The sequence below is a fragment of the Girardinichthys multiradiatus genome, chromosome 14 (assembly GCF_021462225.1).
Source record: "Girardinichthys multiradiatus isolate DD_20200921_A chromosome 14, DD_fGirMul_XY1, whole genome shotgun sequence".
Lineage (NCBI taxonomy): Eukaryota > Metazoa > Chordata > Actinopteri > Cyprinodontiformes > Goodeidae > Girardinichthys > Girardinichthys multiradiatus.
The window spans coordinates 4,641,618-4,660,607 of NC_061807.1; the positions used below are offsets into that span (position 1 = coordinate 4,641,618).

At 41.9% G+C, this 18,990-nt stretch overlaps 1 protein-coding gene and 1 long non-coding RNA gene across 3 annotated transcripts; both read left to right on the forward strand.

Moving 5' to 3' along the window:
• Positions 1-1,679: 1,679 nt before the first annotated feature.
• Positions 1,680-3,895, forward strand: LOC124881332. Its single transcript, XR_007041616.1, has 3 exons — positions 1,680-3,526; positions 3,605-3,640; positions 3,738-3,895. It is a non-coding gene; the product is annotated as an uncharacterized LOC124881332 (long non-coding RNA).
• A 13,078-nt stretch (positions 3,896-16,973) lies between these two features.
• LOC124881318 (Fc receptor-like protein 5) lies at positions 16,974-18,833 on the forward strand. Of its 2 annotated transcripts, XM_047386881.1 has the most exons (7): positions 16,974-17,361; positions 17,440-17,475; positions 17,573-17,833; positions 17,913-18,155; positions 18,225-18,377; positions 18,458-18,559; positions 18,722-18,833. In XM_047386881.1, the coding sequence occupies exons 1-6, from the start codon at positions 17,331-17,333 to the stop codon at positions 18,556-18,558; spliced, it is 825 nt and encodes a 274-aa protein (XP_047242837.1). In that variant the 5' UTR covers positions 16,974-17,330; the 3' UTR covers position 18,559; positions 18,722-18,833. The 2 variants fall into 2 exon arrangements, with proteins under 2 accessions (XP_047242837.1, XP_047242836.1); XM_047386880.1 differs by lacking the exon at positions 18,722-18,833 and having other exon boundaries at positions 16,975-17,361; positions 18,458-18,675.
• Positions 18,834-18,990: the final 157 nt, after the last annotated feature.

Sequence of the window (18,990 nt, forward strand, 5' to 3'; positions counted from 1 at the left end):
GGCCGTTATTGAAGCATCCTGGGCCTCCATAAGACCTCAGCAATGCCACAGGCTGATTGCCTCCATGCCACGCAGTCATTTCTGCAAAAGGATTCCCGACCAAGTATCGAGTGCATAACTGTACATGATTATTTGAAGGTTGACGTTTTTTGTATTAAAAACACTTTTCTTTTATTGGTCGGATGAAATATGCTAATTTTGTGAGATAGGAATTTTGGGTTTTCATGAGCTGTATGTCAAAATCATCCGTATTAAGACAATAAAAGACCTGAAATATGTCAGTTAGTGTGCAATGAATCTAAAATATATGAATATTAAATTTTCATCATTACATTATAGAAAATAATGAACTTTATCACAATATGCTAATTTTTTGAGAAGGACCTGTATTTGGTCCTCTGATGGTTCATGAGTTTGAAGATTTATAAAATGCAAAATTATAGCAATAAATAATTTTACCTTCTAAGAGTAAAAATAAAAAATCTCTTTAAACGTGTAGGTTTTATTTGTGCTGAGGTTTTTTTTTTCAAACTGTATCCTGCCAAGGATAAAGTGTGAAATATGATTGTTTTCCCCTCCTCTTACCTAATCGGGTCTTTCTTCTTATCCTCTTTCTACCTAAATGTAACTTCATAGATTTTTAGATATCTTAGAAGGATTGTATTACAACTATTTCATACCAGTAAAAGCCAAACATTATTAGTATTTGAAAGTTTGGACTATGTTCTATACCAGTGACCCAGTTTAGAAGGATTCATAGATTTTTAGATTATTAGAAACATTTTGATTAGAACCAGCTGTTACCAGTAAAGCCCCAAAGATTTTTGATTGATTTGTTTTTCTGTTGTTTGATTTTCTGTATCATTGTAATTTTTTTCATCAAGTACAGCGCCTAAGTGCCTTGATGCTGAAAAGCGCTATATAAATAAACTTGACTTGATTTCCTTTATTTATTCACTAATGAGAGTTCAGACATGAAAACATTGTTCCTAGAATTGGAAGAGGAAGCAGACAGAGACTAGCAATACAGGATGATTAGATATTAGAAATTATGCTCTGTGGTGACATCATCATAATCATCGTCCAATGGGTGGGCGGCGTCATGACCATGGAGGCGGCCCGTTTACTGCCTGCAGTTGGAGAAGGTAAGAAAGAAATGTTGGAAACTAACTAAAACAAGGAGATAGATAGATAGATAGATAGATAGATAGATAGATAGATAGATAGATAGATAGATAGATAGATAGATAGATAGATAGATAGATAGATAGATAGATAGATAGATAGATAGATAGATAGATAGATAGATAGATAGATAGATAGATAGATAGATAGATAGATAGATAGATAGATAGATAGATAGATAGATAGATAGATAGATAGATAGATAGATAGATAGATAGATAGATAGATAGATAGATAGATAGATAGATAGATAGATAGATAGATAGATAGATAGATAGATAGATAGATAGATAGATAGATAGATAGATAGATAGATAGATAGATAGATAGATAGATAGATAGATACCAGCAGGTCCACCTCCTGTCTGTATGCAGACCCATCACTGTCCTGGATCAGTCCAATAACAGTGGTGTCATCTGCAAACTTCAGGAGTTTCACAGACTGGTCCGCTGAGGTGCAGTCATTTGTGTAGAGGGAGAAGAGGATTGGGGAGAGAACTCACTCCTGGGAGAAGATGCTCCCCAGCCTCACCTGCTTCTGCTGTTCCTTCAGGAAGCTGGTGATTCACTGACAGGTGGAGGCCTGGACTTTGAACTGGATGAGCTTCTGTTTGAGGATGTCTGGGCTGATGGTGTTGAAGGCCGAGCTGAAGTCCACAAACAGGATCCTGGGGTAAATCCCTGGGTGGTCGAGGAGTTGCAGGATGCAGTGTAGTAACACAGTTGACTGCATCATCTGCTGACCTGTTTTCCTGGTAGGCAACGTACAGGGGGTCCAGCAGGGGGCCTTTGATGCCCTTCAGGTGCAACACATTTTGCTCCGTTTTTCTTACCTTCACTCGCAGGAAGGGAACTGCCTGTTTCCATGGCGATGGCTCCAACAGTCCAGGATGATCAGGGATTGGACATTGATTATGATGATGTCATCACAAAGCATAACTTTTGAACTGAAAACATTACCTCATCACTCATGGCTCCTGTTTTTTTTATCCTAAACATTTTCATTAATTTACTCTGATCTGACATGAATCTAGTTGATACTACGGAGTATTAGGGCCATTGTAGATGAAAGAAAACAATAATGTGGGAGGAGTAAATCTACACAAAAAAACTCAGAAATTTCAAGATTAATTTTACAAATTAACAAAGAAACTGAGATGTTCTCTGATGTCAATGAAGAAAATGATTTTTCTTTTCTTATTACCAGCATAAATCTAAGAAATTAAAACTAGGACATTTAAAGCCAGAAATCGGAAAGAAAACAGAAATAAGTTTATGATAAAATAATACTGGGGAGTTTGCTGTAATTTTAGACCAGATATTTGTGACCAAAATGCCAGAAGTCCTATAGAGGTTACCCACTGCAGCGCTGCACCACCTCAGACTATAACCTTATTGTGTCTATTTATATTTTTGAATGCAGCAAAGCAGGAAATAACAATGATGTTGAATAATTATAGTTTTAGTGGCTTATACATGCTGTGTTCAGGTGAAATTATCTTTGAAACTGACTCTTGATTGTCCTGTTAGTTTTATCCTATTGTTGTTATTCAGTGAAAAGATTGTGAACATGTGAGTAGAAGAAGAAAAGGGGAGAAAGTTGTTCTCTCTTCAGTTTAAGGTTAATCTCTGTGGCCTCTAGGGGGCTCCACAGAGCCACAGCAGCGAGTATAAACAGACTAGAGTTAGCAGTTTGGTTTTCATTATAGTTTATTTGAATATTAGCAAAAAAGGATTTTATTACAATTTGAAAAGAAAGGTGATCAAATTTCCACTTAGGAGAAATACAAGTTTGTCTTTGCTGTTTTATTTAAGATGAAGCACCGTTTCACAACCTGATAACTAATTCATTACTTTTCTACTCTGAGAGAGAAATCACTAAACTCACTTGACTGACTGGTGTCTTCCATCATGGAGAAAATATGCATTATTCAATATCACTGGTTAGAGCTAATATAGTACTTCTTCTACTGAATCATAACCAGAAACAATCAGGCCTCTTCCACCAACTACCAGAAACAAAAATTATTTTAATCAAGTTTATGTATCAGTGTTTGAATCTTGTTTCTTGGTTTCTTTTCTGTTGTGCAGAAACCTGACTGCTGTGAAGCTGAAACTAAAGTGCAGAGAGCTCAGTGGTGAGAGGACTGGCAGTGTGAAGCCACACAGTTTATTTATTCTCTGACCTCAGATCAGTGGTTGAAGCAGAAAGCAGGAGATGTTTCACAGAGAAGGTTTCCTGAGACCAGAGAGGAAACCAGAACACTGAGGAGGAGGAGCTGAACTGATCTCAGATCACCAAGCAGCAGGATGGAGGAAAGATCTCTACTGTGGCTGATCTGTAAGTACACGACTCATTTATTCTGCTCTCTTCATGAAGGACAAACTTCAAACTGACCTGAGAGTCATTTCTCTGCAGCTCTGATCTCTCTGCTGAGCTGCTCAACAAACCAAGGTTAGAAACTTCTTCTGTCACTGTTTCAGTCTGACTGACTCCACAGAGACTGTCCTGCAGGAATTAGAAACTATTTAACCTGGTTTCTTCCTCCCAGCTGGTCTGACTGTGAGTCCCAGCAGATCTCAGTTCTTTAAAGGAGACTCTGTGTCTCTGAGCTGTGAGGAGGACAACATCTCTGCTGGATGGACTGTGAGGAGAAACACAACCAGAGAAACCAGGACTCAGTGTGGAGATGGATGGGGGAAACCAGCTGGTTCTTCCTGTACCATCGGCAGCCTCTACAAACATGAAAGTGGAGTGTACTGGTGTGAGTCCAGATCACCAACATCTGAAGCATCACTTGGAGAAGAGTCCTGAGTGGATTTGATTTATTCTCTCTCGTTGGCCAACGAACAAATGCGCCAGTGTGCAGCCATCAATTTCTGTAGTTGTATGAAATGACTCTTGGATACATTTTAACATTTTAACAGATATATTGGCTGTAAGGCAGCAAGAAAGAACACAGACATACCAGTAGTATAGCAACATCCATGTATGAAGGAGGTATTTACAATATTGGTGGAGTTTGGTATGTTTGATCATTATTTAGCTGTCTGGTTTAAAGCTTAGAGTTCTAATATGAGGTTCTGTGTTAGAGGCACAAATTTGTCATCAGATATAATCTGTACTTTGTTCTCATTTATCAGCCAGTTGTGAGGGCATCACATCTTTCCTGCTTAGGAACTGAAAAATCCAAACAGTAGCAAAGAATTTGTCATATGAAGCTTAGCAGAAAGTTAGGATTGTTCCTGTTCAGTCTTATTATTGTAGATTATTGTATTCTTAGTCAAAAGAGCTCTTTTTCCTGCTTCCTCTGCTGCTGTATGCCTACAACGTCGTCCTTATCTGCTGAAAACCCACCGAGTGACAAGATGTTTTCTTACAATGTGCTCTCTGCTTAAATCTGTCATGTTTTCCAGTATGAAGAACCAGTAGAATGATTCAGAGAAATAAACCTACAAGTTAATAATAAAAACCACTCAGATGCAAAGATGTATATGCAGAAAGATAACAGGGATTGTCTGGAACAACAATGTAGAGTAAAATGATCCCAAACAGACCACTCCTCTCCTTAGATTACAGAAGCCTGTTGCAGAAGCAGAAGATAAAAAGGGAAAATGAAATCAGACTTATGTGTCTTTTAATTTCCAAGTGAAGCTGCATCAATAAAACTAACTGTGATGCCGATCGCAAATGATTCAGAGTTGGCTTCTCATCTCATGGTCCCAGCCTCACCTCCACCTCTGTGTCCTGGCTGGGTTCTGTTTGAGCCCAGAGACCTCCCTGGGCAGAAGGGTTCAGCTAAAAGAAAGGATTTTGACCAGTGTTGTACTGTGGTGGTGATTTTCTGCAAGAGATGGGCGAACCAGTCAGTCAGTCATTTTCTACCGCTTCTTCCAAAGTGGGTTGCGGGGAAGCTGCTGCCTATCTCAAGCAGTCTATGGGCGGGAGGCATGGTACACCCTGGACAGGTCACCAGTCCATCGCAGGGCAACACAGACACACACAGGACAAACAACCATGCACACACTCATTCACGCCTAAGGGCAATTTAGAGAAACAAATCAACCTAACAATCATGTTTTTGAACTGTGGGAGGAAGACGGTGTACCCGGACAGAACCCACATATGCACTGGAAGAACATGCAAATTCCATGCAAAAAGACCCCTGGCCAGTGGTTGAACCCAGGACCTTCTTGCTGGATGGCTACAGCTCTAAGGTGTGATGTGGTGGAGTGAGGTTTCTTAGTTTTGTAAGTATTTATGGCATGTGCTGTTGAGGCACATGAAGCTCACTGGGAGAGAGGCTGTCTTCAAGCCCAGGAGCAGAGTGATGCAGGGCTGCGGCTACTGCAGTGGAGATGGCAGATGTTGCGCCAGAAAGACAGACCTAATGATTCACCTGAAAATCCAGATTCATGGTCTAGATTAATGATGGAGGAAGCTGCCTTGTTACGATGAGTTTGGCCCAAGGTACAGAAACACTGGAGGACACCTAGTCAAGTCATTCCCAAACTTGTTAGAGTTCCAGTGTCCTGACATCCAAGGTTGTGTGACCTTGGCACATGTCCGAGGGACTTTGTGGTGAAGCCAATGTACTCTTTTCTAGACAACTTAAAAAACCTGACTGCTGGGAAGACAGAGATTATTCTGCTCCCTGGTTTATTTGAATGCTCTGCTGCTCTTGTTGTCCATTACCCAATCGGCATGTGGTGTGTCTAATATAAATGGTCAGTGACAGCCAGCATTGTTACTACACTGAGCTCTCTGCTGACACAGAATGCAAGTCACCTTTATTTCACTCTGCAGGTATGAATATCACTCACATCTTGATCAGCAAACATCTTTTACTATTGGTTTATAACAGGAACTTTGGAGCTAGTTAGCTTTTAGTGTTGTAGGTCTCCAAGTCAATCTCCAGAACATTCAGCCCTCCACTTTGCTGCCACACTGGGTAAAACTGACAGTTCCTTTCAATCAAACAAGGATCAGAGGGATGGCATCCTGTGTTGGAGGGTCCGATCTGTGTGACAGGAGGACAGGCAGAGGAGTTGGAGGAGCTTTAGAAACCTTTACAGGACCTTAGAAACATTAGGAAGGACAGAAATCAGTGTAATACTGCTGGGTTTAGGTTAGTTTCTATTTTTCTATCAGAATTATGTTTCCTTGTTCTTTTTTTAATGTTTGAAGAAATAGTGAAACTATTGTTAAATGTGTATGCATTTTAATGTTATTGATTCTTTCTGGTTTGGAAATTCTGTCAAACTTTGTTTTGGATTGATGGAATTACAAGAAGGACATCAGTTTTATTTAGTTTTGAAGTTTAAAATATTCAGACATTAAAACAATTTTCCCAGAGAAGGAAGAAGACGGCAGAGCTAGACCATCATGAGTTCGTTTTGTTCAGAAATGATGCTCTGTGGTGACATCATCATAGTCATCAACCAATACCAGCTCAGCCTGGATGGGCGGAGTTATCATCATGGGGGTTGGGGGTTTCACATCCTGCAGTCTGAGAAAGTCAGAAAATGAATTTAACACAAAAATTATGAAGGTAGAAACAATCCAATTGGAGGCGATTAGAAATAAATCTGAAGAAACTGTTTCAACACAACCAGAATTCAGTGTTGCAGAACTGGCAGTCAGTGATTGGTTGGATTGTCAGGTCAGTAAATGAGTCAGACTGTTACCTGTGGCTCTGGATCTATAGAAAGACACCAGGAGGAGAGTGGAGGTGAAGAAGGGACAGAACACCACCAGGTGAAGGACCACTCTGGAGATAAGGTGAGAGGTGGAGGAACCAGAGGGTGGGGCAACAAGATTGGGTGGAGCTTCTGTAGTGGGAGGAGCTCTGGTACCAGGTTTTTCTGCAGAGAGAGTCCAACCTGATCAATTCAGTGTTCAGAGGTGAAACGATAGATATGTTTGAGACTTTGTCTGACTGTGACTGGACTATCACACACAATTTACAGTGACCACTGGAACACAGTTCAGAAAACAATACTTTAAACTATGTTTGATCAGCTTATTTATCAAAGAATTTGACAACACCTGCAAACGTCCTAAAAACCAATTACTTTTGCACCTGTTACAAATTCGAACACATTTTGCACTCATGAATGGTTACAGTCACACAGAAGCCAAATGCAGCTGAAATCAGAATTTATGCTCATATGCAAACCATATCCGACCTTTTCATGGCATTCTGAACGGCCCAATTCTGATTTTTTCACCTGTTAAAAAGTCAGATTTGTGCCAGTTCTATAAGTGGTACTAAGTCACTGCTCCACCAGAGGCCATTGTTAATAGTTGTGGTCTCTTTTTTGCTTAGCTTTCTTTGTCTTGTTATGATGTGCTCATAATATTGTTGGCTCCCATTGCTCAACAGCTTAATAAAGATACACTGACACCGACATACATTTTTATGTTCGTAAACAGTGTGCTGCTTCTGTGCATGCGGTCTGCTTTGGGGTCGTGACCCATTAACACTGACGTCTGGCAGCAGTTGCAGTTTAATATGAGTGTGAACTACAATGCAAAGAAAAAAATAAAGATATCAGCAAAAAAATCATAATTGAGCAGGTCACATGGTGGAGGGTCATGTGACCTGCAGGCTCAGTCCTGATGAGGGAGCCATCTTTAATGAAAGCAGCTGGGAGGTTGGAGGGAGTCTTTGTTTGACAGCTCAGAGTGATGTCATCTCCCTCCATCACAGGGAGGACAGGACTCTGCAGGATTACTGATCCACCTCAACACAGAGACAAACTACAGCATTTCATCCATTTCCACACAGCTTCATCAACACTAACTCCACAGTCTGATCTTACCAGAGACAGTGAGCTGGATGCTGCTGCTGGCTGCTCCCTCTCTGGACTCACACCAGTACACTCCAGTGCTGCTTGAGTCCACCGAGCCGATTTTACATGAAGAACCATCATATAGACCCCATTCATTGCCACATTCAGAGTTGAGTTTGGTTGTGTTTCTCCTCACAGTCCATCCAGCAGAGCTGTTGTCCTCCTCACAGCTCAGAGACACAGAGTCTCCTTCAAAGAACTGAGATCTGCTGGGACTCACAGTCAGACCAGCTGGGAGGACTGAAAAAGCACAACAATAAACATTGCCATTTATTCTCGTTAAAAGAGAGTCACAGAGAGAAGATCCGAATCTTAAACAGTGTATGTTTTTTTCTCCTTCAGTAAAGACTTCTGTAAGACAGGATGTTGCTACTGTTACTGCTACTTGGACCCAAACAGAGAGAGTAGAAATCAAATATGAAGTTTCTAACCTTGGTTTGTTGAGCAGCTCAGCAGAGAGATCAGAGCTGCAGAGAAATGACTCTCAGGTTAGTTGGAGCTTTAATGAGTGCTCTGCTGTGGGAAGCAGCAGTGATCATCTCTCAACATTTCCACACCAACACACATCCAGCAGATGGGACTCACCCAGCAGCCTGTGGACAGATGTTCCCTCCATTCTGCAGCTGGATGAAAGGAGACCAACAGCAGTTTGACAGTCAGTAAGAAGCTCCTCTTCCTCTTTGTGAACCACTACGTCAGAAACTCTGAGAGCGTTTCTCTGTAGCACAAACCAGGAAACACTCACATACAAGAATAGAGGTGAGAACAGCTTGTCTTCAGTGTTGAATGTGTTGCTTTGCATTTGCTGACTGAAACCTTCAGCTTCCTCATTTAAACCAACAGCTTTTTGCAGAGTAGATTGCTGCTCCAGCATTGAAGATGTATTTAACTTAGTCTGATTTTTTTACCCTGGAAGTTTTTACTCTGAGATTTTAAAGAAAACAAACTGAAGCTTTAACTCCACGTGTCTCTGAATAAACTCAGTTTATTTGTTTCAGAAGCTGAACAATAAAGACAGGAAAACCAAAGAGTGATGATGTAATCTGTTGAGTTCAAAGCTGATGCTCTGTGGTGACATCCTTGTAATTATCATCTAATCATCATCTGATCAGTGTCGATGGGTGGAGTCATCGCCAAGGAGACAGGCAGGTCACTTCCTGCAGTCAGAAGAGGTTGAAAAGAAACGACATTTTAATCTGTGGATGGATGGATGGAGGAATGATCACAGTACATGAACCAGAGTGCTACCTGTTGGTTTGTGTCGATATAGAGATATTATGAGGAGAGTGGAGATGAAGTACGGACAGAAGACCACCAGGTGGCAGACCAGTCTGATCTGGAGGGAGGTTGAAGCAGTGGGCGGGGCTAAAGAGGTGGGTGGGCCTGATGTGGTGAGCTGTCTTCTGGTTGGATGTTTTTCTGTAGAGAGAATCTCACCTAGTCAGGTACAAACTGTTTTATTTGTAGTTTTAGCAGATTGTTACTGAGTCTGTAGTCAACAGGAACTAGAGGAGAAAGGAATGCATTTTATTGCTCTGAGTGTTTTGGATTAATTCTGCTGAGGATGGCTTATAACAGCATCCTTATATAATCAGATAACTGTTAAAAAGGAAAGTAAAGATTAAATGAAGGTGTGTGCAGAGTTTGATGGTCAAATAAACAGGTTATACTTTCAAACCAGCTCAATAGATTCATAGAAGGACCCAAAGCACAAAGTTTGGACCAAAGTCCCTCATTACTCAGACAAATCTTGCAGGTTGGTGATCAAATAGTTTAAACAGAAACTGGAGGGAAACCAGTGGGACCTGCAGCAAGACCAGTTATATCTGAGAGAAACTTCTGACTGAAAAGCAAATCTGAAGCACAAATTTCAGGACTCCTGTCAGTATTGATCATCATGATGAGGACATGGGCCAGCCGGGTTGAGCCAAGCTGTGATCCTTGTCCTCGGCAGATGGTGTCCTACAACTTGTGTATGTGTCCCAAATCCAACAATCAAATGGTTAAACTACCTCCTTGTGCACTTAAGTTCTCCTGCTGTGGTCTAAATATTTGAATTCGGTTGTGTTGAAAGAGAGACACAGATAAAACCTGTAGGACACGACCTTTGAGGACTGGAGTTTGACACGTGTGCTCTAGAGGATAACAGTTCTCCTTGTACCAAAGGAGTCCACAGCAAAGTGTCTAAATGACTGTTATCTGGTGGCCCTGACTCCTACTGTGATGAAGGGCTTTGAGAGACATGTCATAAGACCCGAGCATCCACCCAGGTCCTCTGAGGTTAGACAGCTGTTGTCTTTTTATGTCCTGTCATCTCACTAAGGCTTACCTCATAACTCCCAGTCTGTTCTACTGGCCACCTGACTGGGAAGCCCATGTGACATCAATTTCGTCCTCTGTACCTGTCCACTATTGTCCACTGGGGCTCTCTGAGGACGAGGACGTGAAGCTGCACACAGGCTGCGTTGACAGTACAAATCCCCTCTAAAGGTGGCGCCAAACTCACAGTATAAAATTTGGATCATGAGCAGAGGAAGAAAAAGAAGCATAACTCTTGTTTTCAAGCTATTCAGTGAGGGAAGGTCTGCTGTTTACTCCGTTTGGGGAATTCACAGCTAAGGCCAGAATTATTCATACCCCTGGCAGATTTAAAGTTGTTTTTGTTGGTTTCTGATTGAAAATGAGATGAGCAGCTTTTAAAGGATAATAAAATACATTTTAAGATGTAGGATTTCAGTTTTCTTTGTTGTGTTCACAAAATCAACTTCACTTCCTTCGAGGAATATAGAGAGACATGCTTCTAACACCTGTCCTCTCTCTTTCTGCAGGGCTTCATGTGGAGACTATTGTGACAAAGAGCATCATATATTTCAGAGATTGTTCATCTGAGGAGATCAAGACTCTGAGGCAGTACGGAAACTTGAACTGAACTCATACATCTAATAACTCCTCTTTATGTACAAGAGCTTCAGCTATTGCGACTCTACTCATGGACTCTTTGTCCTCTCCAAACATCAGAACCCACACCTCAAGGTTCTGTAACGGGGTCCTTCTTCAAACCTCAAGAGCCTTGAACATAGACACAAATACAGAATCTAAATTTGGGATCATCTCTGGTGGAACCACTTGAAGGAGTTCCAATATCAGAACTCCTATAAATAAAGAGATTATCTCCCATGAAAATAGTGCAACCCACAATCTTCTCAGAACCCGTCTGACATCTACTTTGATTGTGTCAGCAAGAGAGGTGTCTGCTGGAATCATGGCTGCACCATGGATCATACAGCTGCTTCACACCCTTATAATTCTGCATCTGCAGGCATCCGTATCCATACAGAACAATTATTGTTTAACAACAATCCTTTCTTTTAGCTGAACCCTTCTTCCCAGGGAGGTCTCTGGGCTCGATCAGAACCCAGTGAGAGGGGTACCTGCTTGTTCAGTGAACAGTAGTCGATTGTCAGTGTTGGGACCCAGCCATGGATTTCAACATTAAAACTCTGGTGCACACTTTTCTGGAACTTTCAAAATAAATTGCATTTAACTGACTTCCAGCAACTGAGGAAAGGGGGGTAGCAGCAGACTTCCCACGATGCCTCTGTCTGAATAAGAGCACCCCCTCTCCAACAAGCCGACCTCTTCCATGCCGGTTTTCATCGGGATAGGAGGGGAACAAAGCGCGCTGATGTCTCTTTGCTGGCAAACAGACATAAACTCTTCAACAGGATCCAAGGATGTCATACGATCATCGATCATATGCAAAGTTAAGTACGAATGAAATACTGTCTGTTTATCCGGTATTTTCATTCATGAACGGGGAAATTAAGGTGTAAGAATTGCTTACTTTCTCGCTGAGGCCTGCAGAAGCAAGCTGTCCCAGAGAAGTTCCCTACAGAGAAGCGGTCTCTACAAAGCCGAACGGAGTGGTCTCCCAGTCTGGAAGGAAGACAGCAGAGACCCCATCGCCGTGTTAACGTGCAATGTGGTTGGCGGACACAACGAGCCGTTTTTCATCCACAGCTGGAGGTTAGCTGGAAGCTAGCCTTTGTTCGCGGAGCGCCTTCAACCCCCCCACAGCTAAGGAGGTTAACTGTAGCTAACCATTGTTCACTGTGGATACCTTCTTCAAACTTCTCCGCCTTGGACAACGTTCCTCACCACAGTTCATGAGGTTAAGTGTTTGGGCAGAACAATAATAGAAAGGTTTAGATTGAAATGATCTAAATGCTTTTCATTTTATGAAGTTTGCTTTTGTTAAACTCAGCTATCTTGGTGCTAGCAGGCTATCTGCTCAGGTTGTGTTCTTTGTATGTTTTTAAAGTTAAGACAAACTTTACTTGAAGGGTGATTTTAAACAGAAGATTGATCATAACGCGCCGTCCGCGCTTATGCATTTTAACCCTTTTATTGACTGAGGTATTTTAAAGGTGTGTGTTTGATTCTGGTGCTAAATAATATTTAACAGAAAGGTTGTTAGTTTCAAGCTAGTGAATAATAGTCCCTGAACATAATTTACTAAATTCGATAACTAAGTAAACACCATTAAGCCCCATTTCTCCAGAAAGATTTGGCTCTTTTCCAAAATACTCCCTTAATAATATTTCTTTAAATATTATTTCAATAAATAAAGGCAGCTAATTAGACACCGTTGAGAAATGGTCATCCAGAAGGCTGGTTTTATTCAGCAGATCATTATTTAAAACATTATTTTATTAAAATAATATTTTATCTGATCTTACATTGTGAATGGTTGTCTAAACGGTGCTGATTATTTCCTAAGTTAGTTCCAAGACTAACTTCACTTCATTTCCAGATTCTTCAAGATAATCCTTGGTTCTCAAACATAAACATTGTATGGTAATGTTGCATCACTCTTTTGGTCATAATTCTCAATCATCTTTAATCAACTTGTTTATATTGTACATAGTCTATTAGTCTTTGTTATTCTTTAATTCTGTTTGGTAGTTTAGTTGGATTGTTTTAGCAAAGTAAAGAGTTTGTTGATTGAAATATGTTTGACTTTGAGTTGACTTATTTTTGTTAATAAATTCTTGTAATTTAAGAAATTGTGTGAATTTATTCCATATATGTGCAGAGTTTATGCTGTTCAATAATGTCAGGGCTCGTCTCACACCTTTCTATTTTGTCCTAATACCATCGCCTTACTGGGCTGGTATTCACAGGACAACCCTTAACAGACCCATATATTATTTGATAAAATATTAAAACATTAACATTAAATATTAAATAATATTCTCAGATTCATGATCATAACATCAGGCACCAGAGTGGTGGCCTAGTGGTTAGAACAGGAGGTTTGTGTTCCAGAGGGGACACAAGGGGCCAGGTTTGTATCCCACAAACCCTTAGCCCCAGAATGCTCCTCGGGCGCTGCACAATGGCAGCCCACTGCTCCCTATAAAGGATGGGTTAAATGCAGAGGACAAAGAGGGTTGAATAACCGTCTTGGACTCCAGAGGGCAGGCTCTCCATGAAAACATGGACGCTCCTGGATGTTGTCTTCCAGATGAGCTTCAACTTTTCCCGTGCTGATGGGCAGTACAAATATAAAAGACAGCGTTCAACTTCCCTAAGATAATCATCAATGTTTTACTCTGCATTATTAGTGTCGAAACGCACTTTGTCTTGGGAAGAGACTCAAGCTGGCGGGTGCGTGATCCACTCTCAGGGGTTGGTGCTGGCCCATCTGAGCCATCATCTGAGAGTTCACCCCTGCTTTATCCACGGTGTGTCACTGTATCACGCTTCACCCTCGGAGGAGGCACTGGAGGCTGCACAGGGTACAACAATGGGCCCTGTGCTCCTTGGACTCGGATCCTGGGCAGCGGTTGAGGGCGGTATGAACCACCTGAGTCCCAGGGACCGCTCTCCTGTCACCTTGGCAGAGGTGAGGGATCGTAGAGGACGGTACAGCAAGTCAAGTGTGAAGGCTGCTCGCCTCTAAACCTTGAACTATTTACTTCTAATGGATCCGCAGCCAGGTATTGTTCATGGCTGCCTACTACAGTGGGGTGGGGCACCACACCACTGAACCTAGTCTGACTATTCACACTTGTTCTGGCCTGGGTGGATGTATGGGGAACCCCGTGAGCCTGGAAAGGTAATCTCTGGAGAGCACCTTCCCCTTCTTTCAGATCCAACCTGCAGGTTCTCTCAGGGTATCACAGGTATAGCTCACCTTCAAAGGTTTTAACCTATGAGGTGGGTTTCTTTTCGGCCCCCCCCCGTCCTCCAAGGATGGGGGAGTGGCTTGGCTACATTCAGCTGTCTCCAAACTATTTTCAGCTTCTGTTAGTTCACCCTTAAGGACATCCACCATCTGCAAAGTATTATTCAGCTCAAACTGCAGTTTAACACGCTGATCAACTTCCAACATTAACCTTCACTGATACAAAAGAGTGAGCTGTCCTAACACATCAGGGACCTGTCTGTCTTTTAGTGGGTTTTTAATGATTTGGAGCAACTCCTGAATCCTTGCTTCACATTGCTCAATGCTATAATGATTGAGATCTTTGCGCTCCTCTAGGGATAACAGGATCAATGACCCAATCACTTCTTGTGCCTGCCTTCCTATGGAGTCCTCCTGACCCACATCTCCAGCTGCAGCCTGGGATGTTTTCTTCATCTTGGACAAAATGTACAACAACAAACAAAGCTGTTCAGCTATAAACGACCACTAAATCAATTAGCAGCAACACAAATAAACTAAGCTGTTCAGTGATGAATGATGTACTTAAAATGGGTGCGCAGGTTTGACTAATCAAACTGTGGCTTACCCTATGCTTTAATGGAAATAATGCAGCACACAAACAAACAAAAGAAAAGAATGGAATAAGCAACAAAAACATTCAAGCACTATTTCTGGCTTCAAATGAATGTTAGTGGTACCCACTATGGATTACTTACCTTCTAGCTGGGCCTACAAAGTTAGACAACTAAGTTAGTTTTATGAGTCAGACCAAACATGCTTCACACGATAAAACCCAGCAAAAACGCTTACATTTTAGAGCAGAAGTGGTAATGAATGATCAATAACTTCAAATTTCAGCTCACGTTATGCCCTTTGATCATAAGTGATGGAATTATCTCCCTGTGTTAATGAACTAAATGATTAAATCAAAGTAAGAAATGTCCTTGGTTGGAACTGCAATTCTCACTAGTGACCACCAGATGGCACCGAATGCAGGTCTGCAATGGGGAAAATCCAGTTGCAACAGCAATTTTACTTAATGGCCACTAGATGTAGGTGTTGCTCCCTCGCTGATTGAGAGTTAGTCACAGCTGTAGTTACACCCAACGGACACTAGAGGCAGAAGATTATTATTACTCCTCTGCAGTAGAATTGAGCAAATTCTAGTCAAGATATCCTATGGCTAACAAGACCTCTTGCAAAACTCAAAATCTCACAATAACGCTCACAATTGTTCACTCTGTGCAACAGTGATGTCTGCCCTTTTAAAACCCGTCTTCAAGATACCAAATATGCAAGAATTAAGATTATTGACTAATTAATATTTATCAAGAATTATAATTTTAAATCATAATTTGAAAGAAAAATGTATTTCTTAACCAAAAATCATTACTTACGAATCAAAATCAGAGATGGTTGTAATTATGGCTCAAGGCCCTTGATAATTACAATTATTAAATTCTCAGTAATAATTGATAACTATTACTAGATGTCAGTGTTTAATTAACCGCTTCACCGAAGGTGGGGGAACTTTGACCTTATTTTGACAGACAAATCACTCTTGCTGAAAATGAACACAAATGCTTCTCTTTATCTACATGAATATTTATTAAATCAACAGCCCTGATAAACGTCGCTATTCTGATTCAATAATCTTCACCTAATCAAGCATGCAAAAAATTCTATACAAAAGGGGTAAAATAACTAACCAAACAAGATAAAACAACATTGATTGTGTATGAAAGTCAAACCAGCAGTTATGGCAAAAACAAGAGAAAATATGGTACTGGGGGAAGCTTTGGGAGTGGCCTCCACCAGGCTGCCGTCAGAAAACCCCCAAAGTTGGAGCTCAGTGAAACACACGGACCCTCAGCAGTCAACTGGAACAAAAACAAAGAGGAAAATGTTGTCTCCTTGGAAAGTCTCCGTGGGTTTTTCTTGGGTTGCGTGTTAAATCCACGCCTTCGATTGCTAAAGTAAAGGTTGCTGGTCTTCCTATCCCTGCAAGCCGTTAGCTCGTTGAGCTTCTCATGAGTTTGGCCAGAGAGGAGAACTAATGAAAACCCACATGTGATTTTTTCTCCAGAATGATACGCCTCTGTTGCGTGGTAACCACGTCTTGGTTTCCAGCTGAAGAAATAGCAAAGGTGGGGCGACTCACGTGTCCTTATATATATTCAACTAAGGTGAAGCTGCTGACCTGAGACAGAGATCCAGCTGGATGGAGACTCTCCATCACCACTGATGTTACACTTGTAGAGGCCTTCATCAGAGCTGGTCACATGGTGGAGGGTCATGTGACCTGCAGGCTCAGTCCTGATGAGGGAGCCATCTTTAATGAAAGCAGCTGGGAGGTTGGAGGGAGTCTTTGTTTGACAGCTCAGAGTGACGTCATCTCCCTCCATCACAGGGAGGACAGGACTCTGCAGGATCACTGATCCACCTCAACACAGAGACAAACTACAGCATTTCATCCATTTCCACACAGCTTCATCAACACTAACTCCACAGTCTGATCTTACCAGAGACAGTGAGCTGGATGCTGCTGCTGGCTGCTCCCTCTCTGGACTCACACCAGTACACTCCAGTGTCTGATGGGTACAAGCTGCTGATGTTACAGGTAGAACCAGCTGGTTTCCCCTTGCAGCACAAACCAGGAAACACTCACATACAAGAATAGAGGTGACAAACCCGCAAACTGAGCATCACATGGAAACTAAACATCATCAGGGTTTGTTTCTGTTGAAGGAAACATCTTCATCTGAATTACAGCCAGAAGCCAACTAAGAAACCCAGCAGCTGCTGGAACAGGAACCAACTTCAATGCAGTAAAATGTCTGTTTCTTGTTTCTATTCTCTCATCTTTTACTTCAGAATAGCTTTGCTAAATCTGAGAGGAAACCAAAGTTCAGAGGACTGACAGTGTGAAGCCACACAGTTTATTTATTCTCTGACCTCAGATCAGTGGTTGAAGCAGAAAGCAGGAGATGTTTCACAGAGAAGGTTTCCTGAGAGCAGAGAGGAAACCAGAACACTGAGGAGGAGGAGCTGAACTGATCTCAGATCACCAAGCAGCAGGATGGAGGAAAGATCTCTACTGTGGCTGATCTGTAAGTACACGACTCATTTATTCTGCTCTCTTCATGAAGGACAAACTTCAAACTGACCTGAGAGTAATTTCTCTGCAGCTCTGATCTCTCTGCTGAGCTGCTCAACAAACCAAGGTTAGAAACTGCTTCTGTCACTGTTTCAGTCTGACTGACTCCACAGAGACTGTCCTGCAGGCATTAGAAACTATTTAACCTGGTTTCTTCCTCCCAGCTGGTCTGACTGTGAGTCCCAGCAGATCTCAGTTCTTTAAAGGAGACTCTGTGTCTCTGAGCTGTGAGGAGGACAACATCTCTGCTGGATGGACTGTGAGGAGAAATACAACCAAACGTCAGTCTGAGTGTAAAGATGGGTGGGGAGAACCAGCTGGTTCTTCCTGTACCATCAGCAGCCTCTACAAACATGATACTGGAGTGTACTGGTGTGAGTCCAGAGAGGGAGCAGCCAGCAGCAGCATCCAGCTCACTGTCTCTGGTAAGATCAGACTGTGGAGTTAGTGTTGATGAAGCTGTGTGGAAATGGATGAAATGCTGTAGTTTGTCTCTGTGTTGAGGTGGATCAGTGATCCTGCAGAGTCCTGTCCTCCCTGTGATGGAGGGAGATGACGTCACTCTGAGCTGTCAAACAAAGACTTCCTCCAACCTCCCAGCTAATTTCATTAAAGATGGCTCCCTCATCAGGACTGAGCCTGCAGGTCACATGACCCTCCACCATGTGACCAGCTCTGATGAAGGCCTCTACAAGTGTAACATCAGGGGTCATGGAGAGTCTCCATCCAGCTGGATCTCTGTCTCAGGTCAGCAGCTTCATTGTGAGATCAACATCTTTTTATTCCAACAGTGAACTAATCAGATTTTCTCTATAGAAAAACCTACAACCACAGCTCCCCCCACCTCTGTGACCCCAGCTCCTTCCTTTACCTCCCTCCAGGTCAGGCTGGTCTGCCACCTGGTGGTGTTCTGTCCGTACTGCATCTCCACTCTCATCATGGTGTCCTTACATAAACACAGAACCACAGGTAACACTGAGTCATTTCCTAAGCTGACTGTGTTCATACATTTAACATGTTTTATTTTTCCTAACTCACTCTGACTGCAGGAAATGACCTGTCTGTCTCTATGGTGATGACTTCACCCACTTTAGCTGTTCATGGATTGGATGATGATTACGATGATGTCACCACAGAGCATCTCTTCTGAAGTAAACTGATTATTTTCCTCTTTTCTGCCTGATGTCTTAACAGTATTGATAAACCTCTGCTGTAAAACTGTTCTGTAACCATAACCAGAATAAAACGAAGATTTGTTTCAAATTCCTCCAAAGTTGCATTTTTCCTCTTATAATCACTGTAAATGTTGTCAGGGATCAACGTCAAAATCTCCTTGGTGAGATGTTCCAGTTCTGCCGTGGGCTGGTCCTGTCTTCAGTGGTCCATGGAGTGGTCCATGTGGTCCGATTCGACCGACGAGCTTCTGTAAGTTAGATGTCTGAAGACGTTGATGCTGGTTCTCATAGAAATGTGTCAGAACAATAAACAGAACATTATGGTTTGTTGTGTATGGGGCTGCTGACACATTGGCATCTCAATATGTTTTATTTGCTTATGTTCCATTAAATATACAAAGATGTCC

What these genes read in the sequence shown, in the direction of transcription:
- LOC124881318 (XM_047386881.1), top strand. Translation starts at nt 17,331, where the DNA reads ATGGAGGAAAGATCTCTACTGTGGCTGATCT. An exon ending in CATCCAGCTCACTGTCTCTG is followed by an intron (nt 17,834 to 17,912) that starts GTAAGATCAGAC and finishes CTCTGTGTTGAG; the next exon opens with GTGGATCAGTGATCCTGCAG. An exon ending in CAGCTGGATCTCTGTCTCAG is followed by an intron (nt 18,156 to 18,224) that starts GTCAGCAGCTTC and finishes TTTTCTCTATAG; the next exon opens with AAAAACCTACAACCACAGCT.